The 17,904-nt window shown below is 46.9% G+C and overlaps 2 protein-coding genes across 3 annotated transcripts in view; one reads left to right on the top strand and one right to left on the bottom strand.

Annotated features, from left to right (window-relative positions):
• LOC120989509 (junctional sarcoplasmic reticulum protein 1-like) overlaps positions 1-17,904 on the top strand; it is an 84,367-nt gene that overhangs the window by 43,474 nt on the left and 22,989 nt on the right. The window lies entirely within an intron of this gene.
• On the bottom strand, positions 5,920-16,730 carry LOC120990922 (protein ZBED8-like). Its single transcript, XM_040419813.1, has 3 exons — positions 15,377-16,730; positions 8,934-9,092; positions 5,920-6,098 (listed from the first exon to the last, which is right to left on the bottom strand). Exons 1-3 carry the CDS (start codon positions 16,728-16,730, stop codon positions 5,920-5,922), a joined length of 1,692 nt encoding a protein of 563 aa, XP_040275747.1.

Below are 17,904 nucleotides of genomic sequence, written 5' to 3'. Positions count from 1 at the left end.
ATAGTCTTGTAGATAAAGATTGGTTCCATTATTCTGAACTCAGAGCGGCTCTTAAACAATCATTGTTGGGGAAAAGAACAGCTACCTCCCGCCCTTCACCAGTCAAGGCAATTTCAAAAATGATTAATGGTAGGAGGAGAATATCAAATATGTATAATATCTTGTCAAAAAAATGAGGGAAAAACAAGGTGTGAAAATTTAATATGGGAAAATGGAATGGGAGAGTGGAACAGATAAATTCCGAAGGGTGGAGTAAAATATTTCAAGTAATAAACAAGACCTGAAAAAGAAGGATATAGGACGGCTCTTCCTCTGATTGGTGCACCTTGCCATCCCCAATCTGATGTCGCACTCAAGTCACCAACAGAAATTGTATCAAAGAAATGGATGGGCACTCTTATATCCGGACCGGTCCGGATATAAGAGTGCCCACCCGTTTCTTTGAATAAACAAGACCTCCTAGAACCCAGCACATAGGCTTATTCAATTCTTTGTCGTGCATCGTTTATATTACTCCCCTGCCAAACTTATGAAATATTATAAGAACAAGGTATTTAGATGTTTAAAATGTGGGGAGATTGGAGTTGAGGATGTGCATCTACTGTGGAAGTGCCAATCTCTCAAAAATTCTTGGAATGAAGTGCTTGGTTATATTAAGTTACTTCATATGGTGGATATCCCCTTAACCTTTGGGGCATGTGTGCTGGGTTTTGTGGAGGACATAGGGGACTGGGAAATTCTCAATAATAACTAAATTGTTATTTCAAGCTAGGAGATGTAGTGTAAGAAAATGGATAGAGAAAACTGCACCAACAATAAATATGTGGCTCAGCCTGGTCAAATGTTCGTTGGCTTCTGAGAAATTACTTATAGCTACAAAGGTGGAGGTTTTGAGAGTATGTGGGCAGAATGGTTAAAAAACTGATTAAGATGGAAATTGGTCTGGGGTGTGGGGGGAGGAGTCGGCGATGGAGAGAGATGAGAGAGTTTCCCCCTTTTTTTTCCTTTGGGATGGGGAGGGGGGTTGGAAAACTATAAATTGTGATGTAGACTTGATGATATACAATTCTGTAAAGATAGATGTACTGACTTTACATGCAGCTATGATATGCATGTCCTTTTTTGTATTGTAAAAACATAAAAACAATAAAAAAAAATTAAAAGTTGCAGGGAATGTCACTGCAGTATTTTGGATTAGGAAACGTTAGACAGGAGAGGCCCTGCTGCCGCTTTGTTGACTCTAGATAACTTCTGCCTGATCGCACGTCCCTATGACGTCCACCATCCATTTGGATATCTTCTCTAGCAACTTTCGATGTTCTTTTCTGAGCCTACCATGTTGATCACGGTTATCGGCGAATCAGGGTTCCACGCCGGAGAGGGAGCGTGAGAAAGAGAGACCACATCCAAGGGAGATAAATGGATGAAATTTAATTTTGATCAAGCGGAAATTTGGGAAAAGTTATTAAAGCAGAAGAATCGAAGGAAAGGGCCAATTAAAGATGAATTTTAGAAATTTATGTCCCTGTCACCTATGCAGAGTAGGGGTTTTTCATTGCCTGAAATGGGTTAATGTCACCCACCAATGGAACAGATTATTTTAAAAAATTTCGGTCCCTGTCACCTATGCAGAGCAGGGGTTTATTCACGTCAAAAATTGTAAAACGTCAACCCAAGAATGTAACAGACAAATTAGTGACATTTTTTTTACCTGTCTACTAGGTATAGCAGTGGTATATCACACCCAAAAAATTGTGAATTTCACCGGAAAATGTAACGGACAAATTAGTGAAATGACATAAAATAAAATACTTAAAAAAAAAAAAAAAAAAAATGTATTTATGAGGTGGAGGTACATATAGAGTAGGAGTTTGAGGAGGCGGTGGACGTAGCGGTGTAGGTAGAAGCAGCGGTGGAGGAGGACGAGGTAGCCAACACTGTTTTTTTGTTTTTATTTTATTTTTTTATTATTTTTATTAGGGTACACTCCAAAAGAGTGTGAAATATCCAGAATACAAGAATGAGCAATTGCGCTGTAGTATAACAATGGCTGGTTAAGGCCAGTATACATGTCTATTCTGCACAAGGTATGGACAAGTCCTGTAAGATCCATGCCTGGTTAATTTTAATTAACGTGAGCTTTTCCACATTGGCTGTGGACAGGCGGCTGCGCTTGTCTGTGATAAACCCCACTGCCGTGCTAAACACACGTTCAGATAATACACTGGCTGCTCCACCATGTTGGTGAAATGCTGCCTCCTGCTAAGACGTTCCATATCAGCTGGTGCTGGTTGTTGTGGCGTGCTGACAAAGCTTTTCCACATTTCGGCCATTCTAACCCTGCCTTCTGAGGTGCTGGTGATGCCCCAGCTGCGTTGGCGACCTCTTCCTCCTCCTCCTCCTCTGCCTTCGCCTTGTGCTTCCACTGTGCCCCCGCTGTAAGGTGAGAATGCCACCAGCAGCGCATCTACCAGCATGCGCTTGTACTCGCACATCTTACGATCATGCTCCAGTGACAGAATTAAGGACGGTACGTTGTCCTTGTAATGGGGATCCAGCAGCGTGGCCACCCAGTAATCAGCATAAGTTAGAATGTGGGCAACTCGGCGGTCGTTGCGGAGACACTGCAGCATGTAATTGCTCATGTGTGCCAGGCTGCCCAGAGGCAACGAAAAGCTGTCCTCTGTGGGAGGTGTATCGCCTGTGTCCTCTGTATCCCCCCAGCCACGCACCAGTGATGGCCATGAGCTGGTCTGGGTGCCACCCTGCTGGGGACATGGTTCCTCCTCCTCCATCTCCTCATCCTCCACCTAGTCATCCTCCAGAACTGTGCCCTGGCTGGACAATTGTGTACCTGGCGTTTGTGGGTGCAGGAACCCACCCTCGGAGCCACTTATGAATGACTGGCCGGAAACCCTACGAAATGATCCCTCTTCCTCCTCCTCCTGTGCCACATCCTCTTCCATCATCGCCAGCAGCGTTTTTTAAAGGAGGCATAGAAGTGGGATAGTAACGCTGAGAACGGCGTTATTGGCACTGGCCATGTTGGTGGAGTACTCGAAACAGCGCAACAAGGAACACAGGTCTCGCATGGAGGCCCAGTCATTGGTGGTGAAGTGGTGCTATTCCGCAGAGCGACTCACCCGTGCGTGCTGCAGCTGAAACTCCACTATCGCCTGCTGCTTGCACAATCTGGCCAGCATGTGCAAGGTGGAGTTCCACCGTGTGGGCACATTGCATTTGAGGCGGTGAGCGGGAAGGCCGAAGTCACGCTGCAGCGCTGACAGGCGAGAACGCCTAAAGCGCGCAAGACGGCGCCCCGGAAATCCTCGGTGGTGAAAGGACATGCACTAAACTGCTATCCGCCTCAGGTCCAGCTGCCACTGCATTTATTCAGTGTGCTGTTATGGAGATATAACGGCCCTGACCGTGCTTACTGGTCCACATATCCGTAGTGAGGTGCACCTTGCCACAGATGGCGTTGCGCATTGCACACCTGATTTTTTCCCCCCACTTGGTTGTGCAGGGAAGGGATGGCACGCCTGAAAAAGTAGTGGCGGCTGGGCACAACATACTGTGGGACAGCCGCCGCCATAAGGCTTTTAAAACTCTCAGTCTCCACCAGACGGAATGACAGCATTTCAAAGGCCAGTAATTTTGAAATGCTGGCATTCAGGGCCAGGGATCGCGGGTGGGTAGGGGGGTACTTCCTCTTCCGCTCCAGTGTTTGGGAGATGGAGAGCTGAACGCTTCTGTGGGACATTGTGGAGATGCTTTTTGACCCAGGTGGTGGTGTTGCTGGTAGAGCCTCTGTTTGCGGGGTGGCAGGTGGCACTGTCACTCTAGATGTGGATGAAGAGGCCGAGACTGCAGCAGAAGAGGAAGCAGGAGGAACCAGAGACCTTTCTTGGTTTTTGAGGTGTCTACTCCACTGCAGCTCGTGCTTTGCACTTAGATGCCTGGTCATGCAGGTTGTGCTCAGGTTGAGAACGTTTATGCCTCGCTTCAGGCTCTGATTGCACAGCGTGCAAACCACTTGTGTCTTGTCGTCAGCACATTCTCTGTAGAACTGCCACGCCAGGGAACTCCTTGGAGCTGGCTTTGGTGTGCTCGGTCCCTTCCTGCGGTGGGCAGTAGCAGGCGTACTGTTTAGGGGACAGCCGCTCCGCTTTTGCACCCTGCTCCCTCTTCTGCTGTGCTGGTGGCTCTGTGCGACCACCGCTTCTTCCTCCGAACTACACAGGTCACTCGCATGACCTTGATTCCATTTGGGGTCGAGGACCTCATCGTCCTCCACATCATCTTCCATCCAGTCTTCACCCCTTCCCTCCTTGTCAGTCTGCACACTTTCGAAAGCCCCAGCAGTTGGCACCTGTGTTTCGTCATCATCCGAGACATGCTGCGATGGTCCTTCCATGTACTCATCTTGAAACATAAGTGGTTGGGCATCGGTGCACTTAATCTCTTCCACTTCTGGTGCAGGGCTAGGTGGATGGACCTGGGAAACCCTGCTAACAGTCATCAAAAAGCAGAAGAGACTGCTGCATGACTTGGGGCTCAGACTGCTTGGCTGATTTGCAAGGGGGTGAGGTGAAAGACTGATGAACATCGGCTGCAGGTGCCAACTCTGATCTTTCAGCAGGAGACTGGGTGGGAGACAATGTGAAGGAACTGGAGGCACTGTCAGCAACCTAATCTACTATCGCCTGTACTTGTTCTGGCCTCACCATTCGTAGAGCCGCATTAGGCTGACCAAATACCGCTGCAGGTTCTCTCGCGTACTCGCACCTGAGGAAGGGGTTTCACTTGTGCGTGTAGCTGGCACAGATCGACCACGTCCTCTCCTTGCAACATGAGCTCCACTAGCAGCACCACGAGCTGGGCCACGTCCCTTATTTGACGTTCTCGTCATATTTCTCAAATTTTGGATCTTGCCCTAAATGGGTGTTTTATTAATAGCAGAATAGAACCACAGTATCTAAAGTGTGTATCTCACACATACAGATCCAGACTAGGCCTCAATTAAAGATTTTTGCCCAAATTGGTTGTTTTATTAATAGCAGAATAGAACCACAGTATGTAAAGGATGTATCTCACACGTACAGATGCAAACTAGGCCGCAATTAAAGATTTTTGCCCAAAATAGGTGTTTTTTTAATAGCAGATGTGATAGTCCGTTATTTAGCTCACCTTTCCGGAGGTGAAAAGGTAGTGGGATTAGTCAGATTATTTCGCACAAGGAGACCTCAGGAGACAGAAGTGCATTTCAACTGGCATCCTGCCAGCTTTATTTCATAGGTTGCATTAAAACATAAAACAAACGGAACACCTAGCCTTGTCCAGGCTCTAACTAAACAATAGGTCCCTCTCTAGGACGTGGCTGAGCTATCCTAAGTCCACCCAAAATAAGCACGCTGTCTGAACAGCAACCTGTGATACTTGCAGTTTGCAGGCTCTGGACCTTCAGGGTCCCTCAGTGAGATGTGGCTTCTCTCACTCCCAGGAAGTTCTGAGCAAGTGTGTTGTCAGCCCAGTTATCTAGCAACTCCCCAGCTGCAGCTCATCAGGACCCGGGCTTAGTTTTTTTTAACCCTTTCCTAAATAACTTTCTTCAGCATATGCTAAGAACCTGGGAGACACATATATACCCTCAATTACTTCACCCTGTGAGACACCACATTCCCTGCCCCCCCTTTGCACTAACCTATGGGTTGGGGCACCCTGGCTTGACAAACAGTAAGTACGAGACAAACCATCTACATTTCCCTGGAGACTGCCTGCTCGGTGCTGTACTGTGAACCTAAAAGTCTGGAGGGACAGAAACCACCTGGTAACCCTACTATTCTTTTCCTTGTTATTCTGTATCCACTTTAGGGGTGCATGGTCTGTGATGAGGGTGAATTCTCTGCCCAGTAGGTATTATTTGAGAGCGTCCAGGGCCCATTTAATGGCCAAAGTCTCTTTCTCTACAGTGGCATACCTCTTTTCATGGTCATTCAGCTTTCGACTTAGGTATATGACAGGTCGTTCTTCCCCATCAATTATTTGTGATAACACTGCTCCTAACCCGGCCTCCGAAGCATCTGTTTGCAGTAGGGCTGCAACGATTAATCAACGTTATCGATAATATTCGATAACGGGATTCGTTGTCAACGAATCCCGTTATCGAATAATCGGCCGATCTGGTTGCTATGCGGGCGGGAGCGGGTGGTCAGGCGCTATGCCTGCGGGTCCTTGAACTTTAGATCACCACATCTTCTTTTACCTTACAATGAAGCTCCAATAACAGGCAGAGCGGGCGGGGGCGTAATGTCACTTACTCACGTGACGCGCATGCTCAGCCTGCTTCATTCATAAAGTAGGTGAAGCAGGCTCATCACGTGAGTAAGTGACGTTACGCCGCCGCCTGCTCTGCCTGTTACTGGAGCTTCATTGTAAGGTAAAAGAAGATGCAGTGATTTAAAGTAAAAGTTACTGCCGGTTAAGGAATACTGCTGTGAGCGGCGGGCCCAGGGCTGTTATAGGGAGGGGGATCTGTGTATGGCACTGTTATGGAGGGGATCTGTGTATGGCACTGTTATGGGGAGAGGGATCTGTGGATGACACTGCTATGGGGGAGATCTGTGGATGACACATATAGCATAAGATGCTATATAGTGTCATCCATAGATCCCTCCATAACATTGTCATCCACAGATCTCCCTCCCCATAACAGTGCCATCCACAGAGCCCCCTCCCCATAACAGTGCCATCCACAGATCCCCCTCCCCATAACAGTGCCATCCACAGATCCCCCTCCCCATAACAGTGCCATCCACAGATCCCCCTCCCCATAACAGTGCCATCCACAGATCCCCCTCCCCATAACAGTGCCATCCACAGATCCCACTCCCCATAACAGTGCCATCCACAGATCCCACTCCCCATAACAGTGCCATCCACAGATCCCTCTCCCCATAACAGTGCACAGATCCCGCTCCCCATAACAGTGCCATCCACAGATCCCCTCCATAACAGTGCCATCCACAGATCCCCTCCATAACAGTGCCATCCACAGATCCCCTCCATAACAGTGCCATCCACAGATCCCCTCCATAACAGTGCCATCCACAGATCCCCTCCATAACAGTGCCATCCACAGATCCCCTCCATAACAGTGCCATCCACAGATCCCCTCCATAACAGTGCCATCCACAGATCCCCTCCATAACAGTGTCATCCACAGATCCCCTCCATAACAGTGTCATCCACAGATCCCTTCCATAACAGTGTCATCCACAGATCCCTTCCATAACAGTGTCATCCACAGATCCCCTCCATAACAGTTTCATCCACAGATCCCCTCCATAACAGTTTCATCCACAGATCCCCTCCATAACAGTGTCATCCACAGATCCCCTCCATAACAGTGTCATCCACAGATCCCCTCCATAACAGTGTCATCCACAGATCCCCTCCATAACAGTGTCATCCACAGATCCCCTCCATAACAGTGTCATCCACAGATCCCCTCCATAACAGTGTCATCCACAGATCCCCTCCATAACAGTGTCATCCACAGATCCCCTCCATAACAGTGTCATCCACAGATCCCCTCCATAACAGTGTCATCCACAGATCCCCTCCATAACAGTGTCATCCACAGATCCCCTCCATAACAGTGTCATCCACAGATCCCCTCCATAACAGTGCCATCCACAGATCCCCTCCATAACAGTGCCATCCACAGATCCCCTCCATAACAGTGCCATCCACAGATCCCCTCCATAACAGTGCCATCCACAGATCCCCTCCATAACAGTGCCATCCACAGATCCCCTCCATAACAGTGCCATCCACAGATCCCCTCCATAACAGTGCCGTCCACAGAACCCCTTCATAACAGTGCCGTCCACAGAACCCCTCCATAACAGTGCCGTCCACAGAACCCCTCCATAACAGTGCCGTCCACAGAACCCCTCCATAACAGTGCCGTCCACAGAACCCCTCCATAACAGTGCCGTCCACAGAACCCCTCCATAACAGTGCCATCCACAGAACCCCTCCATAACAGTGCCATCCACAGATACCCCATAACAGTGGCATTCACAATTTGTTTTAATTTGGCCTTTGAACATCATTTTTCAAGTAAAATCATATAAAATTATCGACAACTAATCAAATAATCAAATAATCGTTAGCTGCAGCCCTAGTTTGCAGTGAGGATGGTTTATGAAAATCCGGACATACCAGTAATGGCTGGGAGCACAGGGCTTGTTTCAAGGATTGGAACGCCCTCTCGGCCACCCTAGATGCAATATTAGGGATAAACCTTCTGTAATACCCTGCAATTCCAAAAAACTACCTCACTTGCTTTTTGTTTAGGGGTCTAGGCCAGTTTTGTATTGCGTCTATTTTGTTTAGCTGGGGTTTGATCAGACCTCGCCCAATGGTGTATCCCAAATACTTGGCTTCTTCCAAGCCGATGGCACACTTTTTAGGGTTTGCGGTGAGACCCACCACCTGTCTTAGTGAATCCACGACCGCCTGCACTTTTTGTAGGTGAGACTCCCAGTCGCTACTATAAATTATTACATCATCTAGATATGCTGATGTATAACCCGTGCCTTAGGATCCTATCCATCATACGCTGAAATGTCGCCGGGGCCCCATGCAGGCTAAATGGCAACCTAGTGTATTGATGTAATGACCGCTGGGTGCAGAAAAAGCAGTCTTTTCCTTGGCCCTTTCAGTTAGCGGAATTTGTAAGTACCCTTTAGTTAAGTCCAATGTTGTTAAGTACTGAACACTACCCAGCTTGTCTATTAGCTTGTCTACTCTCGCCATTGGGTAGGCATCAAACTTTGAGACCGAGTTTAACTGGCGATAGTCATTACAGAATCTAATGGACCCATCAGGTTTGGGAATTAAAACGATGGGACTAGATCACTCACTTACGGACTCTTCTATTACCCCTAGGTCTAACATATTGTTAATCTCTTGGGTAATGACCTCGCACCTCACTTCGGGGACCCGGTAGGGATTAATCTTCACCTTAACACTGGGTTCTGTGACAATATCGTGTTTTATCATATGAGTGAGGCCTGGGAGTTCTGAGAAGAAATCGTTATTTCTCATAACGAATTCCTGTGATTCCTGTTTTTGATGGGGAAACAGGGACTCAGCAACTCTAACCTCAGGTACGCTGTAGCTTCGTGGTACCGAGTTTACCACCAGAGCTTCCCTATCTTTCCACGGCTTTATCAAGTTAATATGATCGTTCTGTTCGGGTTTTCTCTTCCCGGGCTGATGAACTCTATAGTTCACCTCGCTTATCTTTTTTAATAATTGTGAAGGGCCCTTGCCATTTTGCTAAGAATTTGCTCTCTACAAGCACCCGGTCCCCTGGACTAAAATGACGCAGTTTCGAACCCCGGTTATATATTCTACTTTGGGCCTGTTGGGCTTGCTGCATATGTTCTCGAACCAAGGGCATGACTACCTTGATCCGGTCCTGCATCTGTGACACATGCTCAATTATACTGCAGTACGGGGTAGATTCTTGCTCCTACGTTTCTTAAGCTACGTCGAGTAGCCCTCGGGGCTGCCTGCCATACAGAAGTTCAAAGGGTGAAAACCCTGTAGACGATTGCGGTACTTCTCGTATGGCAAACCGTAAATAGGGAAGTCGGCAATCCCAATCCCTACCATCCTTGGCGATCACCTTTCTCAACATGTTTTTTAGGGTTTTATTGAATCTTTCCACCAATCCATCCGTTTGCGGATGCTAGAATGAGGTTCGGATATGCTTCACCCTGAATAGCTGACATAATTCTTTGGTCACCCTGGACATAAATGGGGTGCCCTGATCCATTAAGATCTCTTTAGGGATCCTAACCCTACTGAACACCAGGACCAACTCCTTGGCTATGGTCTTTGCCGTCATATTTCTTAATGGAATAGCTTCTGGATAACTGGTGGCGTAGTCTAGGATCACCAGTATGTACTGATGTCCGCAAGCTGATTTCACCATAGGGCCTACCAGATCCATAGCTATTCGTTCGAATGGCACTTCCACAATGGGTAAGGGTACCAATGGGCTTCTAAAGTTAGGGGACGGAGCTGTATATTTGCACTCTGGACAAGATGCACAGTAATTTCGTACCTCTGCTACTAGCCCTGGCCAAAAGAAACGCATTAAAATTCGTTCTTTTGTCTTTTCTATCCCAAGATGTCCCCAATAAATGACCATGTGCTAGATCCAAGACCATCTTCCTAAATGGCTTGGGAACTATCGGTTGTTCTACGATGTCTTCACCTTGCTTGTCTACCTGATACAGTAAGTTATTTTGAATCGCGATATGGGGATAAGCAAGCTTGACACCTGGGTAAACCAGTACTCCATTTATTATTTTAAAATTTTCCCGGGCCCGAACCAAAGTAGGGTCATTCAGCTGCGCTGTGACAAAATTGTCGCGTGAAACCTTTATATCCGCTAAGACATTGTCAACCCTCTCCTCTGGCTCCCCACTTACATCAGTGGTTTCGGTGTCCCCTGACATTACATCAAAAGGAAAAACGGCCCTATCAGGAGATGACAGAACCTCATGAAGAAGCTCAGCTCAGGTTTTCTCCAGAGATCGTAACCACTGTTGGCTCTTTAACCCTTTTTTCCCACAATTCCCAGAAAAAAGGAAAATCCCTCCCCAGTATTACGTCATACATGAGAGTGGGTATTATCGCTACCTGACAGGTTACCTGTTTGAGCACAGTTCTTATGGTAACCCGTGCCGTTTTATACTCGCGAGTTTCCCCATGAATACAGGTGACCCCTACTGACTGGGTCTGTAAGCTATCAGAGTTTACCAAACTGGCTTTGACTAACGTGATCATACTGCCAGTATCCAGGAGAGCCTGCACCTCTCTCCCCTCTACTGACACAGGACACAGATTTTTATAGACCTTTTCAGGGGTCCCAATAGAACAAACCTCTTGGGCAAACATCGATTTCATATTTGGCATAGCACTCATATCACACTGCATGGGTTCTGAGTTTAACGGACAGTTAACAGCAATATGTCCTGGTCCCTTACACCGGAAGCATTTGACAGGTTCTGGTCTCAGAAAGTCAGATTTGGACCTTTCGGAGCGTGTCAGCCAGAGTTGAGCTTTGGACCTTGTGTCCCTTTTAGGGGCCCCACCCCTCGCACGAGCACCCCCCTGCCGGGCACTTTCCTGGGTTAGGCGGGGCTTTTGTAAGTATATAACACTTGAATTTCACACGTGCAGATGCAGCAATGGCTGTAAAATTGTGTATTTTGCACAAAAAGGGTGTTTTTTAAAACCCAGAAAATTATAGCTGTATTTCTAGCTTAAATTACACACTGACTAATGCGGCAGAGGCCCAAAATGAAGGTTATTGCCAAAAATAGGTGTTTTTTCAAAGCCTGAAAATTATTGAAGTATTTCAAACTTGTTTTTAACAATCACAGATGCAGCAAGGGCTGCAATATTAAGTATTTTGCCAAAAAAGGGTGTTTTTAAAAACCCAGAAAATTATAGCTGTATTTCTAGCTTAAATTGCACACTGACTAATCCTGCAAAGGCACCAGATGTTGGATATTGCCAAAAAAGGGTGTTTTTTTTAAAACCAGAGTATTTCAAGCTTGGATTTGAATGTTACAAAAGCACAGATGCAGTGCTGGTGAACTGAGCTTAAATAAAATGGCTGCCGCCGCCCACCTAACTAACAGATGGATAAAAGTTCTTTTTCTCTGTCACTGGGCTCAGGGCAGGGTAAAAAGATTGTGCACTGCACCCACACAACTAAATCTATGTAGATAGCTGAGTTCAATTGGAGTTCTCCTAACAGATTCTGTCCTATTCTCTCCCTGAAATCACCAGCCGCATCCTCTCCCTACACTAAGCACAGCAGAGTGACGTGCAGCGCTACGTGACTCCAGCTTATGAGCAGTTTGTACCTGATGAAGGGGTGTCTTCTGCCCCGAAACGAGTTGTACCACCTGCCGAATTATTAAATCAAGTTTATATCGTCAAAGACTGTTTTTTGCGCCGTGGGAATTTCTTCTCTTCACTTGATCCAGCTTATATAGAGGCTGGGTCACATGCTGCACTGGCCAATCACAGCCATGCCATTAGTAGGCATGGCTATGATGGCTTCTAAGGTCACACAGTTAAAGGGTTTCTATCACTTCGTATGACATAATTAGCTGTCAGACACTAGCTGTCTGCTCTGGCCAACCATCCTAATATAACAGCTTTTGGGGCAGCCGTTTTGCTAAAAAAAGAACTTTTATAAATATGCTAATGAGCCTCTAGGTGCTATGTGGGCGTCATTAGCACCTAGAGGCTCCGTCTACCTTCATAAATAGCCACCGCCCAGCGCGTCCCTCCAGCCCGCCCATCTCCTGCTGAATGCGATCCTCCGTGTGACGCAGCGGACGAATTCTCGCGCATGGCCGTGCGCGGCTGTATTCGGCGCATGCGCAGTGAATGTCTGACCGCTTCCCTGCTCAGACATCTCCACTGCGCCTGTTCCTTGGAGCACTATGACGTCATCGGCGCAGGCGCAGTGGAGATGTCTGAGCAGGGAAGCGGTCAGACATTCACTGCGCATGCACCGAATACAGCCGCGCACGGCGCATGCGCGAGAATTCGTCCGCTGCGTCACACGGAGGATCGCATTCAGCAGGAGATGGGCGGGCTGGAGGGACGCGCTGGGCGGTGGCTATTTATGAAGGTAGACGGAGCCTCTAGGTGCTAATGACGCCCACATAGCACCTAGAGGCTCATTAGCATATTTATAAAAGTTCTTTTTTTAGCAAAACGGCTGCCCCAAAAGCTGTTATATTAGGATGGTTGGCCAGAGCAGACACTAGCGGATCGCTAGTGTCTGACAGCTAATTATGTCATACGAAGTGATAGAAACCCTTTAAAGGCTTGTTTATTGGCTGCTCTGCAGCCTTTAAAAAAACGCTAAGAAATCGACGAACACCGAACCCGAACTTTTACTGAAATGTTCGGGTCCAGGGTCCAAAAATCCTAAAGTTTGGTACGAACCCGAACTTCACAGTTCGGGTTCGCTCAACCCTAATCACGTGCAGCCAGTCTCTTAGATCTTCTGACCCCTGTCACGGGAGAGGCCGTGACAATATGTTGGCTGCCATCCTGCGCTCTGGAGACCCCCAGGTCCTGTTCTATTGGGCGCACATGAGTGGTCAGTTTGGACCGTATTGGACTGCATCTTCAGTTTTGTGCATACATTGAATTTATATTTGTCTTATTTTGGCATTATTATAAGATTATTTTGTGTCTATTGCCCTTTATTTATCCATAGAAACATAGAATGTGTCGGCAGATAAGAACCATTTGGCCCATCTAGTCTGCCCAATAATAATATGGATATGTAGAGAGAATCTCTAAATCGCACATCCTCATACCTATGCTTCTGATATACAACTGTTTTCAATAATCAGCATTTCTTATGATAAAACATGGCTATACAGCGATGCTATCAATCATTTGCTGTGCACTATAAAGAGACAAATTAGTATACAGTTTGATCAAAGCGCATAGGCCCACTTACCGCGACAAGGTTGCCTCTTGTTTAAGTGGGAACCTACTCTAACCATGGCGCAGAGCCGTGCGGCGACCACCACGCCTCCACACCGCTCCAGCAGGCAACGGGATCCAGCAGCCGCACAGCAGCCCCACTGTACAGTGAGGCGACATGGGCCCCGGGTCCCATCACTCTACCAGCACGGCACAGAAGCAGAGACGGCCGCCGTCCAGCGCCGCATGTGAACTGGTGCAAATGGCTCACCTGTTCACAGCCTCTCAGGAACTCCAACTGAGATGTGGTAGGAATTTATAGACCCTTTGCCCAATAATAATATATTAATAATCTGTTAAAAGTTATGTTTTAATGGTATATGCTTTCTATGAATTAGGATTCTTTACAGTAAGAGCAGTGAGACTATGGAGGAGGTGGTAATGGTGAGTTCACTAAAAGAGTTCAAAAGGGGCCTGGATGTATTTCTGGAGTGTAATAATATTACAGGTTATAGTTACTAGATTTCTGGAGAAGGGTTGTTGATGCAGGGAATCATTCTGATTGACTGATTGGAGTCAGGAAGGAATTTTTCCCCTAAAATTAGCAAAATTGTCTTCTACCTCGTGTTTTTTTTGCCTTCCTCTGGATCAACTTGCAGGATAACAGCTTATCTGGATGGACGGATGCTTTTGTTAAGCATTATAAACTATGTTACCATGTTAAACTATTAGAATCTGTTGTTTTAACAAACAAAAACATATACAAGCATCCACATTTTTCCTTTATAACCCAAAAAACTAATTTTATCAGCTTGTTCGAAAAAGGCTCATACTGAGCTCAAACACATCTGCACCTGCAATCCTTGAATTTAATGGGGGCCACTGTGGTACCATAAGAGATATAATATAGTGTGGGCTCAGCTTGCATGTGTAACCTGCAATTACTGAATGTAATGGAGGCCTTTGTGGCACCAGAAGAGGTAAGTGGGCTCAGCATACACGTGGAACCTGCATTCACTGAATTTAATGGAGGCCGGTATGGCACCATCGGAGGTCATACTATAAAGGGTTTCTACCACCACATTTTGACCTAATTAGCTGTCAGACACTAGCGATCTGCTAGTGTCTGCTCTACCTCACCATGCTATTGTAATTCCTTTCTCTGCAGCGGTTACTCTAAAAAACGTAGTTTTATTGGTATGCAAATGAGCCTCTAGGTCAGTGGTTCTTAACCTTGTTGGAGGTACTGAACCCCACCAGTTTCATATGCGCATTCACCGAACCCTTCTTAATTGGAAAAATTAAATAAGATTTTTTCAAATTCAAAACATAGGTATATATTTATACATAGGTGCACAAAGTGAATAAAACCATTAAAGAACAAAACCATTAAGAACAAAGAACAAAACCATTAAAACATGATTTTCACACAAAAATAAAAACATAATAATGAATATTTACTGCAAATCAGTGTGACTTCTGCTGTTGTCTTTCAGAGACCAGGTCAGAAATGCGCGGCTTTACCTTGGCAAGTGCCACTCTCATGTCATTTTCGCAACAGTCTGTTCCTTTTCTTCGTTTTTATGTCCAGCATCCTTGAAAAGGATTGCTCGCAAAGATATGTTGTAACAAACGGTATGAAAAACTCCAGAGCTTTCTTAGCAATAACAGGGTACGTTACCATTTGTTGACACCAAAACGTTGAGATCGTTGTTGTTCTGAAGAGTTGCTGTTGAACCTGGCTCTGCTGAAGTTCAATGATTTCATTGAGGTATTCATCATTGACATCTGTTGTCTCAACACTAAATGTGAACGGCTGTCTCACCCATGCTGGATATGACTCTTGTAGGGAAGTATCCATCAAGAGACGTTGCAAGCTCATCTAAGTGCGTGGCAATTGCTTGCTTCAGTTCCGTGGGTACAGAAATGTCTCTGATTCCAGATACATCTTCGATCTTACTTACACAGTCGTCTAGCAGGGGAAAGTTTGCGAAGTTATCGTTCTCTATTCGTCGTTTCCATAACGGTAGCTTTTTTTGAAAAGCCTTCAGGTTTTCTTCCGCTTCGATGATGTTGACTCCACCGCCCTGCATCTGTTGATTGAGATGATTTAGAGCTGCAAAGATATCAGTCATGTACTCTAAAATGAGAATGAACTCAGAATCTTTGAAGCAATCTGCATGACAATGTTGGTGCTCTTGCAAAAACAGGGCTAATTCCACACGCACGGCAAAAACACGATTCAACACCTGTCCCCGGGATAACCACCGAACGTTGGAATGGTACAGAAGTACCTCAAATTCAGATCCCATTTCTTTACACAGCTCCCTGAAGATGCGGTGCCTTAGAGCACTATTTCGCACATAGTTCACACATTCCACTACAATTTTTAATACTTCTGCCAGTTTTGGAGGCAAGGTTTTTGTTGCCAATGCATGCCTATGCAGAATACAATGCGTAACAATGATGTGTGGTGCATCGGCTTTCACTAGCGCACCAAAACCAGACTTTCTTCCCAGCATGGCTGGAGCTCCATCCGAACAAACTGCAGAAACCATATCCCACGAAAGATTGTTGTCTTTGAAGAAGTCCTCCACAAGTTTCTTCACATCGGCTGCCTTAGTTGTTGTTGTAAGAGGCTTACAAAATAAAAACTCTTCCTTTATCACGTCGTCTTTCACATAGCGCATGAATACTGCAAGCTGGCTTAGATTGGAGACGTCTGTGGTCTCGTCGAGTTGAAGGCTGAATTTTGCCGGGCTTGAAATCAGATCTGCAACTATTTGAGCCAAGATGTCTTTGCTCATGTCCTCTATTCTGTCGCTGATGGTGTCATTTGAAAGAGGAATTTGGGATAACTTAACTTCAGCCGCTTTTCCCAGCATGATATTCGCCATCTTCAACACAGCTGGTTTTATGAGTGTTTCACCAATGGTGTGGGGTTTGCCCTGCTTTGCGATCAGGTAAGCAACTTCGTACGATGCTATGAGGATCGGTTTGTTGATGGGTACAAAGCCGAGAACAGGCAGACTAGCCTTTTCATCGAATCTGGCTCTCCTCACCTTGAATTCAGCGAGCGTTGTGTTCTTGTATTTTCCATCTCCATGCAGCTTAAGGAAGTGTTCTCTTAGTTTTGCCGGTGCTAGACTAGAATTGCTCAACTTGGCATTGCAAATCATACAGTTAGGACGCTGACTCCCATCACGTTCTGTTATACATGTGAATCCATATTGTACATATTCGTCCGACCACTTTCTTTTTTTGCTCGACATAGTTAGTATGAAGGGATAGGCCAAGCGATGTTGCGTGATCACCTGCAGCCAATGATGGACAAGCGGGGCGAGTCGGGTGTGTGTCTTGACCTCCAGGGCCGGACTGGGGATACAAAGCAGCCCTGGAAAAAAAATCTATGTCAGCCCCATAAGTCACTGCGCCTAATATACTACTGCCCCCCCCCCCTCTCCACTATCTAATACACTGCTTCCCCCTCCCCACCACCCCCAATACACTGCTGAACACCCTCCCACCCCCCTAATACACTGCTTATCCCCTCCCACCCCCTAATAAACTGCTGACCCCCCTCCCAACCTCCTAATACACTACTTACCCCCAGCCTCCCAGCCACCCCAATACACTGCTGACCCCCCAGTCCCTCAATACACTGCTGACCCCCTCCCAAAACAATCCCAGCTCCCTAATACAATGATGACCCCCTTCCCAGCCCCCCTAATTCACTGCTGACCCCCCTCCTAGCCACCCCAATACACTGCTGACCCCCATCCTTGCCACCCCAATACACTGCTGACCCCCACCCTCCCAGCCCCCCCAATACACTGCTGGCCCCTCCAATACAATGCTGACCCCTTAAATACAATACACAATAGGTCCTCCAAGCCCCTTTACTCTTACCTGTAGTACAACAGGTCAGCTTAGCTCAGTGATGCCGGTGTCTGTGTGCAGGAGGGACAGGATGCCGCCGCCACTACCATGCTGTGCAGTCACTAGATCCGCCGCCGCGCAGCCGCCGGATATGACGTCATGTCGTCATATGCCGCTCACATCCGGCGGCTGGCGGAAGCAAAATCATTGCGCTCGCTCGGCTCTTCTGATCATGAGCCGCAGCGGGCGCAAAAGGTGTCTGAGTAACAGGAAATAAATATTTTCCTGTCTTGTGGCACCCACCTATCAAAGCGGCCCCCCAGGGCCGGCGGCCGAACCCGCGAGACTGACTCACCGAACCCCTGGGGTTCGATCGAACCCAGGTTAAGAACCACTGCTCTAGGTGCTATGGGGGCGTCTTTTCAGCACCTAGAGGCTCCGTCCACTCACCATTTCTGCCGCCCAGCGCGCTCC

Source organism: Bufo bufo, chromosome 2 (assembly GCF_905171765.1).
Source record: "Bufo bufo chromosome 2, aBufBuf1.1, whole genome shotgun sequence".
Lineage (NCBI taxonomy): Eukaryota > Metazoa > Chordata > Amphibia > Anura > Bufonidae > Bufo > Bufo bufo.
Note: the sequence above shows the minus strand (reverse complement) of the source record. Positions and strands in the feature narration are given on the sequence as shown.